This window comes from Perna viridis, chromosome 1 (genome assembly GCF_037379345.1).
Source record: "Perna viridis isolate PV_CMFRI_1.1 ecotype Kerala chromosome 1, ASM3737934v1, whole genome shotgun sequence".
Classification (NCBI taxonomy): domain Eukaryota; kingdom Metazoa; phylum Mollusca; class Bivalvia; order Mytilida; family Mytilidae; genus Perna; species Perna viridis.
The window spans coordinates 30,217,391-30,238,256 of NC_142445.1; the positions used below are offsets into that span (position 1 = coordinate 30,217,391).

Sequence of the window (20,866 nt, forward strand, 5' to 3'; positions counted from 1 at the left end):
TTTATTATAACCGTGCACATTCGTACCTTATCCACTGTATTGCAGTGAATGCTTTAAGTTTGTAATACACGTGTACATGATGCTGCATATTTTGAATTCATTTGCATATCCAAAGGATTCTGTAAACTAATTTGCATACAAAATTGAATTCAGTCTCACAGAATTGAATTGAATTTTGTGACACAGAATTGACTTTTGTGAACAGAATTGGCTTTTTGTGACACAAAAGTTTGTCTCACAAAATTGAATTATCTCTCAAAAAATTAATTTCGTCATTACAAAATTGAGGTGATCATAAAACAAGCCTGTGTGAACATAGTTTTGTACGACAAAAATGATTTTGTTGTGACGGAATTCAATTTTGTGTACACAAAATTTATTTTAATTACAAAAAGAATATGTCCCGTTCGGCACCCCGTATTCTCGACATAATTCAGCATTTTTATCTGATCATATTCACATTTTTGGCAACAACTGGAGTTAAAAAAAGCGATAAAATGCAACACTTAAATTGTTTTCCGTTTATTGATATGTCGCGCTAAGATGCGACATGCCATTTATCAATAAATGATGTCTTTACATAAAATGTCCCCCATCCACAGATGCGTTCGTCAGCTCGAAATGTTTCCCTCAGACAGGTACTTTATATTACTAACTTTATTTATGTAGTCCCGGTCTCTGACCAAACGTGTTTTGATTTTATATGAAACTTCGGCCAATGCGTCTGTGTCCACACTTGTAATAGTACTTTTAAAATAAACACTCCAAGAACTGAGAGGCCTAAACTATTTACAGGGACTTTTTATATAGTACATGTAGCTACATTTGTAGTCCCTGATACCAGGCCCGGGTCCATATACTGTGAAAAGGGAGTGCCAGCCGAGGTGCCTCGGGAAAAGGGGGAACTAAGACATTATTTACCATTTTTTGTCAATTTTACACAAATTTTACACATGAAAATGACAAATTTTCAAATAAAAAGGGGGTGCCAACCCCATGTACCCCCTCCTGGATTCACCACTGCTGCTACATATACATGTATTACTATCTAAGGATGAATCACTGATCTCACAGAGTGTTGTATATGAAGTCCCTTTATGGGTCCTTTATGAATGTTTAATGTATTGATCAACTATAGTTTAAAGGATAATGTCAAGAAATTTTAAGAGTTTAAAGTATTTCTCGATTAAGACGCGTATTTTAAGCGATGGTAGCTATCGTCCGATCTATGGTGGGACCGAGGTATCCACAAACGAACTAAATACAGTACGTGTTGACTATCACGTTGCATTCCCCCAGAAATAAACCCCTCAGATGATCAAAGTTCATGTTTTGTTTACTTACAAATCATATGATAATATTTGTGCTTAATCTTCAGGTTTGACTGAAATTATGGCTGTTCGATTGAAAACTGTTCTTGGGCATTTGAGGAATTCGCAGTCTTTTCAACAAGTCACTGTATCCTTTTCTTAAAATTGTGTAAATTAGCTTAGCATGCGATGCTCGTTAATAATTAATGTAATAGTAATACAGCTTTTGAATATTGTTACTTGTTCAAACCGGGACTTTATATTTATACAGTCCCTATACATTTCAACAAATAAACCATTGCCAGTTATGACACCGAGTGTTATATTGAGCAAATCGACATTATCCCAGTAATGGCAGTATACATGTACATTGGATTTTATATTTTAATTCAGTTTCACCAATGAGTGAGTCAACTGTTTTATTTATTTTTTATTTTTTTTTAGTATTTATAGCAAACACACCTCTAGCAGCAGAAAGCTGTATGGCAACATGCATGTGCAATTTAGGGGGTGCAGAGAGAAAAAATTCTTTGTCCGGAAGTGAAACATGTACATTTTGTATAGAATGAAAAATAACAATAAAGTGTCCTCGATGAACTACTTGTACTTTAACTATTCAAACAATTTCTTATCTTAGAAATGGAAACAGTTCCATATTTAATTTTCAATAAGATTATTGAACTGTAAATTTGCCATGTTGTTTCTGTGGATATTTTGAGATGTTCCCTATTTCCTCACAATTGAAGAGTGATTGCACCATGATTTCCTGCCAATCTTAATACATCATGCAGTAGTTGACATTGCATACCATTTAACGTTTTCATTTTGAATTTTGGATATTTTTCTTGATGGCTGTCATCATGAACTCGTGGATCATTATAGGGTATCCATCTGCACTATGAGAACTGTTTGTTTTCTTCTTCCTTTCCTCTGTTGTCAACCGAACCTTACGTTTTATGAGCAACTCAGGGGGTGTTTGTAGAAAAGCAGAGGATGCTTACCCCACTATTGCACCTGGTCTATGTTTCCAGTTTTTGTTAGAGTCCGAGTTGCTCATTTGCTTTTATTTCTTTGTATGGGTTATTTTAGTTATTTCATGTTCTTTGTTGTGTGTGTCTGTTTTCCCTGTTTCATCTTTATCCCTGGATTATATTCTTTTAATTTCTACTAGAATCTTGGTTCCCTTGATTACCCATCCTTCATTTAAGGTAAAGAGCAGAATTTAGTATGTGGTATTAAAATTTGCAGGGAACAAGAAATAATTGTAAGAGACTTGTAGTACAGATCCACTTGTATAAAATTGGCAAGTTTTTAAGAAAGGAACTTTTCAGTTATAAAAATACATGTATAAATGCCAAAAAAAAACATGAAATAACTTAGATGTGTTCAAATGTGTTTTTTTTTATAGATCATTGTAAATTTACACTTGCTAGATTTAAGTTTTTTTTTTTATTATTTCTGGACTTTTACCTATATGACAGAATTCCACTAGCAAATTTTAGCAAGTGGAAATAATTTCTACTGGCAAAGTTGAATTTCAACTTGCAGTTACCAAGTATTTCCCCCTTTGATCACTGCATTATTCAGGTTAGTAATGACTATTTAATGATAGTAAATACAAATGTACCTTAATTCAAATATATTCTATGTATAGGGTTTGTGATTTACAAATGGTATGTCTCTTTCTACATGTAGTTTCATTTTCCTTTCCAGAATTTCCAGTGTACATGTACAAAATGTACATTGTTAATTTGTAATATGTACATTTTTGTATTGAAAACTGAAAACAGATCTGCATTTTATTGTTTACATCATGTACTTCCAGAATCTTGAAACGCTGCATTACAATGCAAAATCTACTTTAATGCTTCTCTTAACATTTTTATCATGTACAACTAAATATTTGTCATATATTTTGGTATTTTTACATGGAAAGATTTTTGCCTTTACTGAACTCAATGCCATGTTAAAGACAAATCTCCATGCATTTGAATGGTAGATAAGTATCCATTCTCATTAAAACATGGAGTCATACAACAAAACTTACATATCGTATTAACAAATAAAAGGATAGAACAATTTAGGTATTATGTTGTAATTTCGATCACATTTCTTCGTATTAAATTCACAGTTTTTTTGCACATTCAGTTGTCATCTTTGAGGACAACTCACTGATGCCATGCAACCAGTAATGTCTTTTGACACTTCATGCTGCACTTTGCACACAGTCATCATCTTAGAGGACAACTCACTGATGCCATGCAACCAGAAATTTATATCTTTTGACACTTCATGCTGTGCTTTGCACGCAGTCATCATCTTAGAGGACAACTCACTGATGCCATGCAACCAGTAATGTCTTTTGACACTTCATGCTGTGCTTTGCACACAGTCATCATCTTAGAGGACAACTCACTGATGCCATGCAACCAGTAATGTCTTTTGACACTTCCTGCTGCACTTTGCACACAGTCATCATCTTAGAGGACAACTCATTGATGCCATGCAACCAGTAATGTCTTTTGACACTTCATGCTGTGCTTTGCACACAGTCATCATCTTAGAGGACAACTCACTGATGCCATGCAACCAGAAATTTATACCTTTTGACACTTCATGCTGTAGTTTGCACACAGTCATCATCTTTGAGGACAACTCACTGATGCCATGCAACCAGTAATGTCTTTTGACACTTCATGCTGTGCTTTGCACACAGTCATCATCTTAGAGGACAACTCACTGATGCCATGCAACCAGTAATGTCTTTTGACACTTCATGCTGTGCTTTGCACACAGTCATCATCTTTGAAGACAACTCACTGATGCCATGCAACCAGAACTTTATATCTTTTGACACTTCATGCTGTGCTTTGCACACAGTTGTCATCTTTGAGGACAATTCACTGATGCCATGCAACCAATAGTGTCTTTTGACACTTCATGGTGCACTTTTCACACAGTCATCATTTTAGAGGACAACTCACTGATGCCATGCAACCAGAACTTTATGTCTTTTGACACTACATGCTGTGCTTTGCACACAGTCATCATCTTAGAGGACAACTCACTGATGCCATGCAACCAGTAATGTCTTTTGACACTTCATGCTGTGCTTTGCACACAGACATCATCTTTGAAGACAACTCACTGATGCCATGCAACCAGAACTTTATGTCTTTTGACACTTCATGCTGTGCTTTGCACACAGTTGTCATCTTTGAGGACAATTCACTGATGCCATGCAACCAATAGTGTCTTTTGACACTTCATGGTGCGCTTTTCACACAGTCATCATCTTAGAGGACAACTCGCTGATGCCATGCAACCAGAACTTTATGTCTTTTGACACTACATGCTGCGCTTTGCACACAGTCATCATCTTTGAAGACAACTCACTGATGTCATGCAACCAGTTGTTGTCTTTTAAACACTTCATGCTGCGCTTTGCACACAGTCATCATCTTAGAGGACAACTCACTGATGCCATGCAACCAGAACTTTGTCTTTTGACACTTCATGCTGTGCTTTGCACGCAGTCATCATCTTAGAGGACAACTCACTGATGCCATGCAACCAGAACTTTGTCTTTTGACACTTCATGCTGTGCTTTGCACGCAGTCATCATCTTAGAGGACAACTCACTGATGCCATGCAACCAGTAATGTCTTTTGACACTTTATGCTGTGCTTTGCACACAGTCATCATCTTTGAAGACAACTCACTGATGTCATGCAACCAGTTATTGTCTTTTAAACACTTCATGCTGCGCTTTGCACACAGTCATCATCTTAGAGGACAACTCACTGATGCCATGCAACCAGAACTTTATGTCTTATGACACTTCATGCTGTGCTTTGCACACAGTCATCATCTTAGAGGACAACTCACTGATGCCATGCAACCAGTAATGTCTTTTGACACTTTATGCTGTGCTTTGCACACAGTCATCATCTTTGAGGACAACTCACTGATGCCATGCAACCAGAACTTTATGTCTTTTGACACTTCATGCTGTGCTCTGCACACTGTCATCATCTTTGAAGACAACTCACTGATGCCATGCAACCAGTTATTGTCTTTTAAACACTTCATGCTGCACTTTGCACACAGTCATCATCTTAGAGGACAGCTCACTGATGCCATGCAACCAGTTATTGTCTTTTAAACACTTCATGCTGCACTTTGCACACAGTCATCATCTTAGAGGACAGCTCACTGATGCCATGCAACCAGAACTTTATGTCTTTTGACACTTAATGCTGCGCTTTGCACACAGTCATCATCTTAGAGGACAGCTCATTGATGCCATGCAACTAGTAATATCTTTTGACATTTTATGCTGCGCTTTGCACACAGTCATCATCTTAGAGGACAGCTCACTGATGCCATGCAACTAGAACTTTATGTCTTTTGACACTTAATGCTGCGCTTTGCACACAGTCATCATCTTAGAGGACAGCTCATTGATGCCATGCAACCAGTAATGTCTTTTGACATTTTATGCAGCGCTTTGCACACAGTCATCATCTTTGAGGACAACTCACTGATGCCATGCAACCAGAACTTTATGTCTTTTGACACTTCATGCTGCACTTTGCACACAGTCATCATCTTAGAGGACAACTCACTGATGCCATGCAACCAGTTATTGTCTTTTAAACACTTCATGCTGCACTTTGCACACAGTCATCATCTTAGAGGACAACTCACTGATGCCATGCAACCAGTAATGTTTTTGACACTTTATGCTGCGCTTTGCACACAGTCATCATCTTAGAGGACAACTGCTCACAGTCATCATCTTTGAGGACAACTCACTGATGCCATGCAACCAGAACTTTATGTCTTTTGACACTTCATGCTGCACTTTGCACACAGTCATCTTTGAGGACAACTCACCGATGCCATGCAACCAGTTATGTTTTTTGACACTTCATGCTGTGCTTTGCTCAGTGTCATCATCTTTGAAGACAATTCACTGATGTTATGCAACCAGTTATGTCTTTTGACACTTTATGCTGCCTTTTTCTGTGACGAATGTATATTTTAAGATTAGATTTATCTTTCAAATCAATACTGGCCCCAACAATCATACATATACTCTCCAAAGACTGATAATTATTTGGTTGCTTATACATTTGTACATATAAATGTTGTGTTGTTTTTTTGTTTGTTTTGCTTTTTAATTTAACTTCTAACTAAATCCACGGTGAGCAAAGAGTGTAGTGTATGGGACTTTGTTTACCTGAGTATTGTCATCTAGTTCGTACTAATATATACCTTAACATCTTTAAGCCAATTCCAACATTGGCACAGTATGATGTCGGTAACTTCAAATATACATTGAATTCACCCAGGCTGACAGAAGAACAAAGGAAATTTTATGAAGACAATGGATATCTTGTCATTAAAAGACTTGTTCCAGAAAGTGAAATACAGAAATATAGGTATATAATAATGACTATACATGTATTTGCTTTAACAACATTTAAGTTGATATTACATTTGTATTTCATTGCAAGCTTTTTCTGTGCAGAAACAGGGTTAAAGATTAGGAAATACAAGCTGGTAGCCCAGAATATATTTTTGTTTAATATTTTCTATATGTTAGCTAAATTTTACCCAAAAGTTTGGTAGCCCAGGTCAAAATCTAGTTGCCATGATGCTACTGGGCAACTGCTAATTTTATCTCTGAGCAGAATTCAGGTTTTCACTCACCCCTGACTTGGTTTTTTAAATGGAGGGCTTATAATGACATACAATTTACAGTGAAAGGTTCATTGGTTTATGAATACAAGAAATGAATCAATTGTAATTGAATTATAATCTAAGCAAGAATTAATTTTTTCTTAATGATAACCCTTTAGCCTAACTATAATCAGTGTTTTCCCTATAATTTTTAGATAGCATAATGGTTACTGGCATAGCTCTGCTCTATCTTTTAGCCACCAAAATTTTAGCACAGTTCCATATTGCATTCTAGCTAAAATTAATTACTGATAGCATAGTGCTTAAAATCACAGCACTGCAAATTACAGTGCTATGATGGTCTGTTGAGAACACTGCTATAATATAGGAGAATTGTTAAAAGAATATAAATTGTTTATGTTGCTTTAGTGTTCTTCCACCCAAAAAATCTTGAGTCTTGATTGCTCTTTAAAACAAATGTAGTAAGTTTTGTTATCAAAAACGTACATTGTACTTACAAAGACTGAAATATTGTCTGTCAGAAACTGAAAATGAGGGATTCATTTATATATGGATAAATTCTCTTTCAGTAATGAGTGATTTTAAATTATTTCTCCATGCAAGTTGTTTTCAGTATACAAGCTTTATTAATTTTATCATAGAGAGTGGAGAAATAGATTAAATCATGAATATGCTGAAGAAGAATCGGTTTCTCCCATGAAATCTATTGAAAACTTTAAAAATGTCAAATGGTGGGAAACCTGTCACAGAAATTTAGTCACTGCTAGGTGGTTAAGAAATCAAGTGAAATTTTAAATCACCAACATAGAATTGGAGAACATTGTTTATTGACAAAGTGACCACAATTGTTACTACTGGTCTCCACTGTACATAATTGTTACTACTGGTCTTCACTGTACACAATTGTTACTACTGGTCTTCACTGTACATAATTGTCTTTCATTGCTATTTAAAGGGAAAGATTTGCTAAGATATGTAGAAGGGAAGTAAATATACCACTGCTGACTATCATGAGAGATGTTGCCATTGCCAAGTCAGAATTCATTCCTGGGGAACAAGCTGTGACCAAAATTCAAAACTTCCAACTTGATGATGACTTGTTTGAATATTGCACCTTGCCAGAGGTAATTTTGGAGAAACCTTAATTTCTCATTTAAAGAGATACAGGAAAATTATAAAAATCCTTTTTTTTCTGTGAGAGATTTCATTACTTGGTATCTCACCTATTGTTTCAGACAGGACACATGCTCATTTGCCTGAAAAATGTATCAAAATAGAGTAAACACATAGAAAATGATCATATTTATTTAATGTGTTTTGGAAAGTTCCAAAATTTTCAAAATGATAACTGATAATTGGTTATTTCTTTCAGTTAATTTTTACCAAGGAATTGTTTATAGCATTTGAAACTACTGTTTAGGATTTTATAGACAGTATTAGATATGAAATAGAACATCAACATGTACATGAATATTTTTAATGTCAATGTAAACTTATCAAGGTAAATTGTACCTGTTATACAGAACATCTTTTTCAGTCAACTTGCAAATCTATTGTTGATTATTATGTCAATGCTACATTAGTTTTAGAGATCCTGATGTAGCCAAAACATTGTCTACTATACAAGACAAGTATGTTGTACCAGCAAACAAAACTCAAATAGATAATGTCTTTTGTCTGCAAGACCCATTGCATTGAGTGTTCATCATTGGAGGTGGATGTAGGAAATTCAATATAATGTACTAGCAGTAATAAGACGTATACTGCTACCTCGCTCTTCAAAGAAAAGATAATTCAAAACCATAAATCGGTTATACCCTCTTTTGACGACTGTGATCTTTGATTCATGTACTGGAATTCAATATTCTGCAACAATCAATACAAAAACTGCTTCATAGCCCAATCTGTGAATTTTACTACCAAGTCTCTTTGGATACCATTTACGTCTATTGTTTAAGCTGTCAAAGTGGGTCTTCAGTCTTACCTAGACATTTGTTACTCCAGTATATAATATTATTGCAAGTTTGTCTTGTTCTAAAAGTTTCTTTTTATTTTACAATATATGAAATTCTAACCATCCAGTATACAATATACTTCTTTTCATTATTTCACAATACATTTTGCTACAGGTAGTTGAAGTGGTTGAAGCAATAATTGGAGAGAATATAAAAGCCATTCATACCATGTTGATCAACAAACCCCCTGATCCAGGTAATGAGTAAAACAGATTGTATTCTTTTTTTTTCTGGTTGCAAAAAATGACAAAACAATCCATTCCTGGTTAGCTTGCCAAAATCAATGGTACATGTACATGTAGTTGTTGTTCTTTAAAATTCCCCCTAATGACTAACAAAGATGTTTCTTTGAAAAACTCTATTCTATACAGAGAACTAGAAGTTTCTGTAGTAAGAAACTGAATTTCTTTTATGTATATCAAGCACTACAGTCAATCATGTACAGGTATTAAGTTGTGATGCTGTTGTTATTTTTGTTAAGTTTTTCTTTCTGTGTGATAACTTTAGTGTTAGTAAACCAAACGTCAGGATATTTTGGTGTATTGTTACTTGCTGCTAGAGAGAGCTTGCTATATATGATGGAGTCACAGTCCTTTTATTTTCAAAAGGGGTCAACTAATTGGTTTTAAAATTGATGAAGAAGATTTATTTTCCATTCAATTTTTACAATTTTTAAAACTTGTAACAAAATTCTCTTTTTATAGAATAGATCAACCTCTTTATTTCAGTTCTGATTTTGAAACTTTTTTTATGAAAATTTCTGCCTGCATTTTTCAGTTAGTTTTGAAATATCTCCCCATTTTTTTTTTTTAATTTTCAAGGGGTCAAAAGAGCCAAAATGTCATTTTTGACAGACGGTATTCTTAAACAAAAAATTTCATCTGATTTGAGTGATTTTTTTTGCAAATTGTTCCTTTTTTTCAAAGGGTTTCAAGATTTTGTACGATGTTGTATCCAAATCAGTTGATGAGTCCACAATGAACTGCAACTCTGCTTTAGTTTATCCAAAACTAATATTGTGTCCACATTTTCCCCAAGTAAATAGGGTTCAACTGGTTGTGTCCATATCATGCTGCTCTCAGCAAAACTTTTTTATTGACTCCTGATTGAACAATTATTTCTCTTATGTTGATGTGCAGTTCTTACGTGTTCATTATTTTAAATGTACGAAGGTAGAGTATACCAGTATGTTACATGTTTTTTTAGGTAAGAAAACATCCAGACATCCCATGCATCAGGATTTACACTATTTTCCATTGAGACCTGCAGAGAAAATTGTTTGTTCCTGGACTGCCATGCAAAAAGTAAATCGTGCCAATGGATGTCTTGTTGTTTTACCAGGGACTCACAAGGGCACACTTCTTCAACATGATTATCCGGAATGGGAGGTAAATTTTTAGTGGCTATATAACATTTCACAGTGATGAACGGTAGACATATATTTTGGTTTTACAAGAGCAGATTCCACTTTTGCCTTTTGATTCCTTTACATGCACTTTTAGACAAAAGATCGACTGATATGACCATTCACAGTTGTTATATGACTGATACAGACACAAAGTGTCTCAAAAAACGTTTTAACTGCCTGTGAGAAATACATTTTGACTACCACAACTGTAAAAAGTGCTGTTTCAGTCTTTTTTTGTCGACCTAAACATTGGCTATGTCAACCCTTTTTGGGGTTGAGTTAGACAAAAAATACATTATTACATCAACACTTTTTGCATTGAGGTAGACAAAAATTGTCTACATTAAACATTTTATGTAGCCATATTTTGTCTACCTCAACACACAAAAAAATTGTTGGATTAGACATTTAATGTCCTGGTCAACACTAGATATGCTTTTATGTTTAAAGGACTATCTACAACAACACATAATTGTGTTGAGTTAGACAAATTATGTTTTAAATGAACTTATGTGCATTGAGATGGTTGCAAAATGACTCAGCAAAACAAAATAAGAGTTTGAGTAAACACAAAAATTTCTTGTTACTGTAAACCGTGAAATTTCACAACATTATTATTTTTGTGGCGAGACCTGTAAAACAAAAACTAAGCTGATGTTAATATTCCTTTAGGGCTTATCAATAAAAACCTGGGAGCAGAACTCCCAGGATATACAAGTGTAGGGGTACCACTAACACATTAAAATAAAAGTGCAATATGCTTGTCCTGTAAGAAGAATTCAAATTTTAACCCCCCCCCCCTTTTACATACACACACAAACACACACACACCAACTCAATAATAAATCACACTGCATATTTAATTTAGGTTGCTTTTTTTTTAAATCTTCTTAATTCCATTGCAGGGGGGAGTTAACAAGATGTACCATGGAGTGAGAGACTATGATCCTGACTCTCCAAGAATACACTTGGAGATGGAGTGTGGTGATACTGTTTTCTTCCACCCTTTATTAATCCATGGATCAGGAATGAACAGAACTCAAGATTTTAGAAAGGTAATCCAAAATGAAGTCAAGCAAAGCCACAGTTACAAATAAAATAACAAAATATAGGTAACAGAGCATTTGATTTCATTAGATTGGATAGGATACTAATAGGATAATTAACTGGAAAGCGTGAATAACCAAAATATGATCACAAGTGCCAAAGAATGCCTAAATTTTCACAATTAATTCTTCCTGTATCTTGGCTTGAGTGGTCATATTTTGATTGTTTACAATAACTAATTGATTCCCTATTTATTATATAAATTTCCCCCATTATACATTGCTTTTTTCAACATATATTTCAATTTTTTTAATGGCAGATTGATATTTGTGTTGCGATGTTTTGGTGGTAAAAAGCCAGAGAGTGAAATTACAGAATTTTTAAACACCATGAAATATCTAAAGTTTTTACACTGGGAACATTGGGTAAATCACTGCTATCTTTATGATAAAATTATTAAGAAGGCAAGACAAAATGTCCATGATAAATTATCCAGGGCGAGAAACAATGACAAATAGCAATCCAAGATGTAAAGTAATCTTCTAGCCCCAATCACCTCAGTACTTTGCCATAACAAGATGTAAAGTAATGTTCTAGCCCCTATCACCTCAGTACTTTGCCATAACAAGTTGCTAATCATATTTGGTTTTGTCAATTTATTTTTTCTGAGGTTTTTCCTTTGAACTTGTACATTGTATATTTCAATTAACTACATTTGCCTGGACTGTTCTGTCTCATTCTTCAGCCTGTAGAGAACTTATAATTATTATTGCTCTGTAATATGCTTAAAATGCTTTACAATTTTATAATATGTTTCAGTCAATTTCTTGCCATTATGCAGCCAGTGATGTCAAATTTTTTCAAGATCTATCCCAAAATGTAATTTCTGATGAGGTGATAAAAATGGTTTCTGAAAAACACAATATTCCAAGGGAAAAAATAATGTATGAGGTATGTGCTTATATATGTTAAGCTTCTTATAAAATTGCATGCTTTTCATTGCTTTACAAAAATTTATTCATCTGGTAAAATACCCTTCCTTAGTGAATACTACCCTGTCTTTTAGAATACCACTCTTCTGAGGGGAGTGGGGTGTGATTTGAATTTTTTAGGAATTAGACGTCTAAAAGGGGCCACTGTGATTCTTGTCAAATCATGTGTCAATGTTTAATTGCAAGTCAAATTCAGAGCTGTATTAAGCTTAAATGGTGTTTCCATACTTGTTTCAACTGTTCAGGGTTGGATCTCGGTGGTTCTATGAAAGAGAGCCTTGTAAAGCATTTGATTTCATTGCATTTTTTTTTTCAATTTCACTGCAATATTTTTCAGTGAGCAAGATTTTACATTTTTTGTATAGATAAATTATTAATATTTTCCTGAAATGAAATATGGAATACATGAACTTTTTACTTCAAATCTTTTGTAACTTTGGAGAATTCCGGAGAGTATTTTTTGGGGACGGACTTTAAATCACAAACAGTATAAATGTGAACGCTTAGTATAGTCTTTTACCTTGTACTTCATGAATACTGGCATCAATTTCACAAAAAGTCGTAAGTGTAAAGTTGATCGTAAGTAATGATGTCGCAACCTAAAATAGCATTGTGACATCATAATTTATGATCAATTTCGCACTTACGACTTTTTGTGAAATCAACACCAGCAAACTGTAAAACAAATTATTGTTACAGTTACTTATTTCTGTGAATGAGGATGTCAATCAATTTTTTGGCAATTGAGTTTAGCATTTAATACCCTCTAAATGATATTCTTCTATTTCAAAGAGACTTATTTGCAACAATTTATTTTTCATTAAAAAATCTCACCAAAATAAGTAAGCTTACAGTACATGTTAATATTTTGTTTTGTGCTTCTCTTTTACATATTTTTCATCTGACCTCTTATTAGGCTTAAAAAAAATGTTATGTTTCCAGTCATCCTACTGACCCTCCTTCAGACCTCCTACCCAAAAGTTTTTTTTGTGATTTTGAAAAAGAAAAATAATTGAAAAGCCTGCCAACTGTCTTATTGGAAAAAAGAAGAAAATAAAGCCAAAGATATGTTTTTCTGTCATAGATGAAAAAACAAAGATTTAGAAATACTGGTTGTTTATATTTTGAGTTGTATTATCAATTTTAAACACACATGTGAGTTTGCTCTTGGCCATGGACTACGTCTATTACATGCTTAATCTTTGCAGATTTGTTTTTTTTTATTGTATATTGAGTTTGGTGTCACACTTATTTCATTTCAAAATTTAAAATGAAAAGAATAGTTTTGTTTAAATCCCTACCTAGCAACCCTACAAAATTTTAGATGGGTGATAGGAAACACAGTATTATTTTTTTGGCCTTATCATTTGAATATTTGCTCATGAATTGATTTTTATCACGTTACATTTTCAGCTTTCACACAAGATATGGCATTTGTTTCTTCTTTACTATGATAATTACAAATGGTTTTTTTATTATTACAGGTATTATTTAAAATTATTCAAACTTGCCATGTCCTTTGGATAAATTCTCATTTGTTCTGATTTCAAATTAAAGCTAACAAAAGTATTGTGATTATGGCCAGAAAAGATTTCAGTTAAAGTAGGATAAATTTCTATGTTTTCATTTTATTTATGTTATTTAATTTTGCCATTGCAGGACATCTGGAAAGTCAAAAGTAGAACTGTAAAAGGCCACTCTGACTGGTAGATCCTACTCATTAAATGTATATGAACTGATGTGTTTCAACTTCGATTCTGGACATTAACTTTGGAGATTTAAAAAAAAAATAATTTGAGAGACTACTTTAACAAATGATTGATTCTGTGTTGTTTTTTTTTTAATTATAGTTGACTATTTATACTTATATAATAATGAAGTTCATTTTTCTAGCCTTATTCAGGGCAGATCAAAGGTTTATATATAACAAGTATGAACCAATAGTGTGGTTTGAAATTTTCATCATTTCAAGCCATTTTATTTTTTTTTCTTGTATATAATCTCCACTTATTTAACAAGGTTTGGACCATATTCAAAATTCTAAGAGGGGCAGTTCCGGTTTAGCCACCCTAAAAAATTTGGAATTTTTTTTGCATTAAACCAAATTTTATATTATACTTCCTACACCCTAATATTAATTTTTTTTCTTGCTTTTCAGGCACAATACCTATTTACATAGGGTCTGTAAGCCTCGTTTTAGTTTTAATTTGTCCGACCAAATTTTTGATGTAGATCATATTGAAATCCAGACTGGTCTGCATTTTATTGTTCACTTCCGGGATCTGGAAACACTTTCTTACATTGCAAAATCTTCTGTTTTTTTTTTTTTTTCTTAACACTTTTATCATATGGAAATAGATATTTGTCATTTGATTGGCTTTTTCACATGATTATATGTTTTTGTTTTTAATACAGTACTCAACACTCAGAAAATAGCAAATCTCCATATCCATGTATAGTAAACTAGAACCAATTACGGAGCCACATGACGAGACTTACTTACCCTATTCCCAAAACCAGAAATCCTTGACCTACCCCTGGTCTCTTATACATATCAAATTAATATATGTCACATGTAGTCAAATTGTAAATCAATTGTTATGTTGTAAGTTTACATTGTATAAGCATGGGTTACTGCTAGTCGTATCTTATTTATCTGTCTATCTTGTAATGTTCTCATATTTCATGATTTTTCAGTTAATTTTGTTCAGGTATTTTATTTTTATTGTTTTTAAGGTATTTGTGATATAGAATAGGTGTAGTCTTAATTATGTTTCACTTTCATGGAAAATTTGGTTCTGGAGAAATAATTGTATAAGCTGTAGTAGTGGTATACATGTGTTTTATCTTTTTTTGATCATTTTTTTTTAATTTAATTTCAATAAAATATCTTAGAAGCATGTAAAAATCATAATTTTGAACAGTAAAGTTGTTTAGGATATCAGAAAATGGTGTTGTAATAATTTCATTAAGGTTTGTGAATCTGAGATTCTAAATGTTGATAGGTTCAGTTATCAGCCTTACTACTGTAATTTTATAAAGATGCACTAGTCTATTCAACTACCTTATTTATCAGGGAAAAAAATTTGTATCTAAGAAAAACTTTCTATTATTTCATTTCAATTGAACCAGTTCTGATTAATAAAATTTTGTTTTGCAAAAAGATTTATTTTGAGTATGGTGTGTATGAAAATATATCCATTACTGATAACTTTTTTCCCAACACAGTCAGTATAGTTTCGCTTTTTACCCTTTGACCTTAAAGACACTCTTCCATGGAAACACAAGTCACCTGATCATAAATCTTTTTCCCGATTGGCCAAATACTGATAACATAGTGGCATTCAAAAAGAATATATCAATAACTGAAATTGCATACTATATGTTATTTCCTGATTGAAGTGTAGAAAGTTATGAGGAAAAAGAACAAATTTTACTGCATCAGCTATCTTTTTTAAAGATAGTACTTGTTTAGAAATTATTTTACTTACAGTAAACTTCGTCCCTTTATCCTTTTGTAATGTGTTACGTATATTGGATTGATTTGTATTGAAAGTATAATTTCTTTCACACAAATTTTGCTAAATACAAAGATATTCAAAATGGTAAAACAATTATTAGGTATTTATATCTTATTATGTATTTAAAATATGAATGTTTTGAGAATTTATTATTATTAAGTGACAGTTAAAGCTTGGAAATGATTCAATATTGGTGGATAAATTTGTCTGCATGTTTATTGCTAGTAAAGATAATAATGCCTTGTAGCACATTATTGATTAAATGAAAACTTTGTAATTTATATATTTATTATTTGCAATGATACGGGTAAATGAAGATTAATTATTTGATTATATTATTTCAGAGAATTGATATTAAAGATATTTTGAATAACTCAAGTCTCCTATACTTAGATCGATATACTTATTAATTAAATGGCAAACATCCAACATCTTATTAAGAAGCAGTTTTTCTTAAAATCAGACAGGAGGTGATTCATGCATGTCGAAAAGCCACCAAATTTAGTCTTGTTTCTTTTTCAGAAATAGTTACTGATCTCGTTACTAGTCTTAGTTTTTCATTTAGTTATTGAGCTCTTGAGGTAAAAATTATATAAATTGTACATGCAATTTGCACTTTAGAAGAGTTAGCGTTCTTGAGTTAGCTTCATTTGGTAAATTTTAGTGGGAGATGAATGTATGATTTTCTAAAAATGTGCAGATCTGAATGCAGAAAAGATTATTGTTATGTGAAAGTATAGCATATATAGACTGAAAAGCATAATTTTGTTTAGTGGGTTTTTGTTCATCATGACTCATTTTACCATTGGCAGTGTCTGAATTTTACGTGGATTGGTTCTTAATTTAATGTGACAGTGAACTGAATTATTTGGCAAATCTAAATACCTTTGCAATGACAGAAAGTATGATACTCTTTGTCGACCATTTCGTTTTACTACTCTAGGTGGCATAATGCTTTTTCATTGATTACAACGATGAACTATGAAATTTCCTTAACCAGTGTGCTTAAAATATACACAGTTCATGCGAAAACAAGATAAATAAATGGTTGGGTTTAGACAGTGACTTAAAAAGAAAAATATCATTTTAAGTATCCAGTATTTACTTTTCTTGGTAACTGGGAATAGACAAGTTCTTGTGCCTAACACAATTTGTATTGCATATATAACAAGTGTGGGCACACTCTTGTATTGCTCACGGGGCAAGTATGGACGCAAACTGGTATTGCCCGAAGAGCAAATTTGAACATACATACGTTTTGTCTTGAACGTGTTTGCACTGTCTAGAAAACTTCTCCATTTATTGATATCAATAATTGAATTATGCACATTTTGATAAATATCCATTAACATGTGTTACTAAACACCTAATTGGGGCAAAATCCACTACGGCTTGTCATAGGACAAGTCATATACATATCAAATTGCTTCTTCCTTGAAGGTGTACTTGCATGGATTTGTTGAACTTGGTATGTCATGTTAAGGATTGGCCATTTCACTTTATATAGGTTAACTTCATAATATTCTGGACTCTTAAGTTTTTTTTAGATTAACAGAAACCTACAGTGTGGTATCTGTCAGTAACATGTATGGCCTTTATTTAAAAATGGTAGGGGCCATAAATTTTAAATCAAATAAGAGCATTTCTTTAGTAGTTAGTAAAATCATATCAAAATTTCATATCAATTGATCAACCATAACTATAAAGTCATCGCCGAAAAAATCAAGTGAATATGGACGACGACACGGACGCCGCGGACAGTGTCGCTGCCGTCAGCACCATACCAATATACAATGTTTTACGGTGACACTATTATATTAAATATATACATAATTGTATGTATAGGCAAATTCGAGGTTTGGGAAGGGAATGCTCAATTTTCAATTCCCTAAATAGCCTATGGATTACTCTTCCTTAGGACCAACTTAGTAGTGTGTGATTTGCTAAGAATTTACATCTATAAGGTCTTTGTTTTTACATTAGTCCTAATTAAACAGTTCTCTAGTAAAAGAGAATAAAACTGCATAATGGAAAAATTTCCCACTTACAGTCATGTACTAAACAGAAAACATTCGAAATTCTTATGAAACAAAATTACAATACCGGTATATGAAGGACTTTAAAGCTAAATCCATCGAAACTGGCTCACAGTTAACACTTCAAAATCAATATTTCAACTAAATCTTGTATCAAACAATTTTAATCAACTTTTAAATAGTTATATACATTTGTATCCTGAAAAATGTTTCCTTGGACAAAAACTGTATACTATAGTTATGCAGCTGTATAAAGTATATCCAGAGGCATTACCAGTATCGTTTGGTTTCAGAACCAACATATCGTGTATATACATTCAACATTTCAAAACACTGTCATTGACTTTTCTTTGGAATCTCTATTTCATTAAATCCTGTAAATCTTCACTAGTTATTTTACTTGTGTAGTAATAATGTCTTGATCCTATACAAAATCCTCATCCTTTTAACAGAAAAGCGATTCATCCATATTTGCCTATCTACAAATATAAGAAAAAGAGTTGACATTTATTTTTAATACTTTACAAAAATAATCAAAAATGTTGTTTTTTTTTTATCAAACCTGTAGTTGTATATCAATGACTGCATTTGTTGATTGACTGTATGGTGTTACTCTACATCTATCATCATATACAGTACATTGTAAATCTAACTGTGCAATTCAAAATCAATGTCTATTGAATATTCTAAGGAAAACATCTTCTGACATCACTATGGCTATAAAACGTTTTTAAAGAACATTGTATGTGCAATAAACTTGCATACGCATATGTGTACAATATCATAATAAAATGAGCTCAGAAAAGGAGATTATAATTACAATCTCATTTCAATTTCGTAAACTATTTCTCCACTTAAATATTATGCTAAAGTTCAAATGTTGAAAATCAGATTTTACCATTCGCAATGGAGAAATAGTACTGAGGGAGAATGACTTATTTCATTTCAAAAGTTTTAAATAAAAATAAATCCGTACCTACCGACAATACAAAAATTGAGAATGGTGATCGCAAACATAACTTTATTTTTTTCGGCCTTGGAGATTTCTCATCAATTGACTGGCATGCACCGATAAGTTGACTTACCTACCTGTCTTACATGCACTTGAAAGTGTTGATTTTATCCCGAAAAGTATTTTGCTTGGTCAAAGATTCTATAAGCGTGCAGATCACAAATTGGATCATTAGGTCACGGATCGACATCAAATCACCTGGTAATGCATTTAATGAATTGAATGAATGAACTTGGTCACATGATTACTACAACTTCCCAGAATACACCCTGACCTACGCGTGTACATTCATGAATATGACTATGCCTGGGGACTGTGTAACGTTCAATGCTTTACACCGTTCGTGAGAGACCCCAGATGATAGCCAAATGCGTTAAGAAACCCCTGAGTCCGTCATGAATTACAAATACCACATATGAGTGCAAACCGGGTGTAACAGTATTGAGTCTGTATAGCACGAAAACAAAAATTGAACCAAGTGTAGGAATAGTCAGCTGATTGTCAGTGGCTCTCATATCGTGCAAATGATTAGCTGAACCTGTTTATATTCACAAAAACAGTCGAATTATCAACTCCGTAATCTGCTAGAAGAGCAACGATGTCCTAGCTTTAATAATGCACGAAATGAAATGTGTAACGGATACACGGAAAGTGCTATCGTTTTCAACTTTATTGTTATAGTGTTACTTAAATATTATTACCCAAATTGTCGTCCAGTTACTAGTGAGTTAATTATATAAGAAATAAAATCAATTGAAACAATTCAAAATTTGAAACACAAATCGATTGGGGAAAATAGCCACCACCCCACGTGTTATTACCTTTGTGGTATATATGGATAGCCATTGTGGTAAAAAAAGAAAAAGAATTTACGTACGTTTGAATTTTTGTGTTGAAACTTACTAATTGTTTGTTAGTTTAAGAACTGATCATTGTTTGAAACTCTTCACGGTTGTTAAGTACTATAAAATACAGGTTAAGTTTAATATGTAGCTGTATCCAAAAAAAAACTTTTCGAGTTATGCCATTTTCTGTTTTTAACACCAACCCCCCATTTTAAGCAAACCCGGCCGAAGGCCAGGTGCGCTTTCGCAATCACTTGGCGTCCGTTGTCATCGTCGTTAACAATTTTTCAATACTCGTCTCCTCTGACACTACTTGACCAATTTGAACCAAACTTGGTATGACTGTTTCTTGGGGTATCCTGCGTAGAACTGATGTGGAGATTTTCGATCCGTTGAAAAACATAGCCACCATTACTAAAAAATATAACAAAGGGGTCAGATAGTAGTTTTTCGCATATATCGCCAAAACCGATCGGTTTAGCCAAATTCTTTCATATGTTGAAGTGACCCTTATTACATGTATAAGGCCTTCAAAAGTCTTCAGGGATCAAAGTTATCAAGCGACTCCTTGTGAGAATTGCCCTTGAAAGATGAAAAATGTCGTTTTTGCAGTTATCAGGCACTATCTTGAAAACTATAATAGATAGAAACTTTCAATCGCTGAAATGATCCTTATGATAAGTCCTACCAAAGCCATCTTGAGTCAAATTGCTGGACATCTCCTTGTTAAATTTATTTCCCTTGAAATAACTTGAACCAAGTGATCGATTCAGGCTCATGGGAGTTTTTTGTTACCTATACATGTTTCCAGATGATTTATTCTGAACATATCAAAGTTTGTTTTGAAATTTTGAGCGATTCGGACCCTTTAGAGTCTCTAGTTTCAAAACACTCAGTGAATTTTCTAGTTTCTTTATTATCACTTCTTTCTTGTTTATGGATCCCTATGCAATAGCTGGTCCTTACAACAG

General features: G+C 33.2%; 1 protein-coding gene across 1 annotated transcript; it reads left to right on the forward strand.

Annotated features, from left to right (window-relative positions):
* The first annotated feature begins 1,289 nt into the window (after positions 1-1,289).
* Positions 1,290-16,375, forward strand: LOC148628296 (phytanoyl-CoA dioxygenase, peroxisomal-like). Its single transcript, XM_088585716.1, has 8 exons — positions 1,290-1,458; positions 6,606-6,757; positions 7,975-8,143; positions 9,149-9,230; positions 10,241-10,422; positions 11,348-11,497; positions 12,309-12,440; positions 14,141-16,375. Exons 1-8 carry the CDS (start codon positions 1,393-1,395, stop codon positions 14,189-14,191), a joined length of 984 nt encoding a protein of 327 aa, XP_088441842.1. The 5' UTR covers positions 1,290-1,392; the 3' UTR covers positions 14,192-16,375.
* Positions 16,376-20,866: the final 4,491 nt, after the last annotated feature.

Coding starts and splice junctions, on each gene's coding strand:
- LOC148628296 (XM_088585716.1), top strand. CDS start 1,393: ATGGCTGTTCGATTGAAAACTGTTCTTGGGCATTTGAGGAATTCGCAG. Junction 1,459..6,605: donor AGTCTTTTCAACAAGTCACT/GTATCCTTTTCT, acceptor AACATCTTTAAG/CCAATTCCAACATTGGCACA. Junction 12,441..14,140: donor GGGAAAAAATAATGTATGAG/GTATGTGCTTAT, acceptor TTGCCATTGCAG/GACATCTGGAAAGTCAAAAG.